Genomic DNA, 1192 nt, shown 5'->3' on the forward strand with positions numbered 1-1192 from the left:
TTCCACTAGCTGATCAACACCACTGTCTCCAGGGAAGATTGGCTGGCCTAAAAGCAACTCAGCTAGTACACAGCCAGCAGACCAAACATCTGTTAAAAGAAAAAAAGGAGAAAAAGAATTAAACATGTTATGAAAATAAATACATACATACATTACACTTTCTGTAACGTGTCCAACTATCCTACATTGCTGCTTTCTTTAGTTATATTTTGTAACTTTAAAGTACAAAATTCCTGGTTATTGCACTTTTCTCACATGGAGTTGCCAATATGTCACATATATACATATATATCTATCTATCTATATATATATATATATATACACATATATATATATACATATATATCTATATATATATATATATATATATTTTTTATATAGTTTCAGCTTAGAGCTGCAGCCATGCTGATGCACCGCTGTTTTGCTACACTGTTATTACTGAGAGCCTCCTCCAATATGTGGCACTTGGTGAAGAAAGGAGTTTGATTTAGCTACCCTCATTTGCCCCTCTTGCCGTGAGGTAGGTTCATCTAGGACTCTCGACAGGAAGAGGTCCAGCTTTGATTTAAAAACCCCTACATCTACTTTGTGCAGGTTCCTCAGGCTCTTTGGGAGAATATTAAAAAGCTGCAGGCCCCTGAAACCAAAACTGTTGCAGTAACTGGTCCTGTAGCGCAATGGCATTGCTGGGATCTTTGGCACTATGCAGTGTCGTCCCGTTCTGGCATTGGTGTAGCTTTCAATGCCAAAATTTGGCACAATTCCTTCCAGGATCTTCCAGATGTATATTACTGCATACCTCTCCCACCTTCTCTCCAGGGAGTAGAGTCTTAGCTGTTTCAGCCTTTCCCAGTAGCTGAGCAGTTGCAAAGAGACAATCTTCTTTGTGAATCTTCTCTGGATTGCTTCAAGGTCCACTGTTAATTTCACACTGGTGGGTGACCATAGCTGTGAGCAGTAATCTAGGGGGCTGAGGACGAATGTCCTCCAGAGGACCATCATGGTTTCCTTATCTCTGGTTCTGAATGTTCTCAGGATTCATCCAGCCAGTCGTCTGCACTTTGTCGCCATTCTGGTAATGTGCACTTGGAAAGGGGTATCATCACTCATGTCGATACCCAGGTCTCTCATTGATTTAGGCTCTGGGATCGAAATTCCCTGCGGACCAGTGTACTCTGTAAGTTTCATATTC

General features: G+C 41.1%; 1 protein-coding gene across 1 annotated transcript in view; it reads right to left on the bottom strand.

The window, feature by feature from the left end:
* LOC106867885 (glycogen synthase kinase-3 beta) overlaps positions 1-1192 on the bottom strand; it is an 83400-nt gene that overhangs the window by 7843 nt on the left and 74365 nt on the right. Inside the window, exon 7 of the mRNA XM_014912945.1 lies at positions 7-89. Coding sequence (XP_014768431.1) covers positions 7-89 — 83 coding nt within the window. The remainder of the gene's footprint in view (positions 1-6; positions 90-1192) is intronic.

This window comes from Octopus bimaculoides, chromosome 5 (assembly GCF_001194135.2).
Source record: "Octopus bimaculoides isolate UCB-OBI-ISO-001 chromosome 5, ASM119413v2, whole genome shotgun sequence".
In the NCBI taxonomy this organism is placed as follows: Eukaryota; Metazoa; Mollusca; class Cephalopoda; order Octopoda; family Octopodidae; genus Octopus; species Octopus bimaculoides.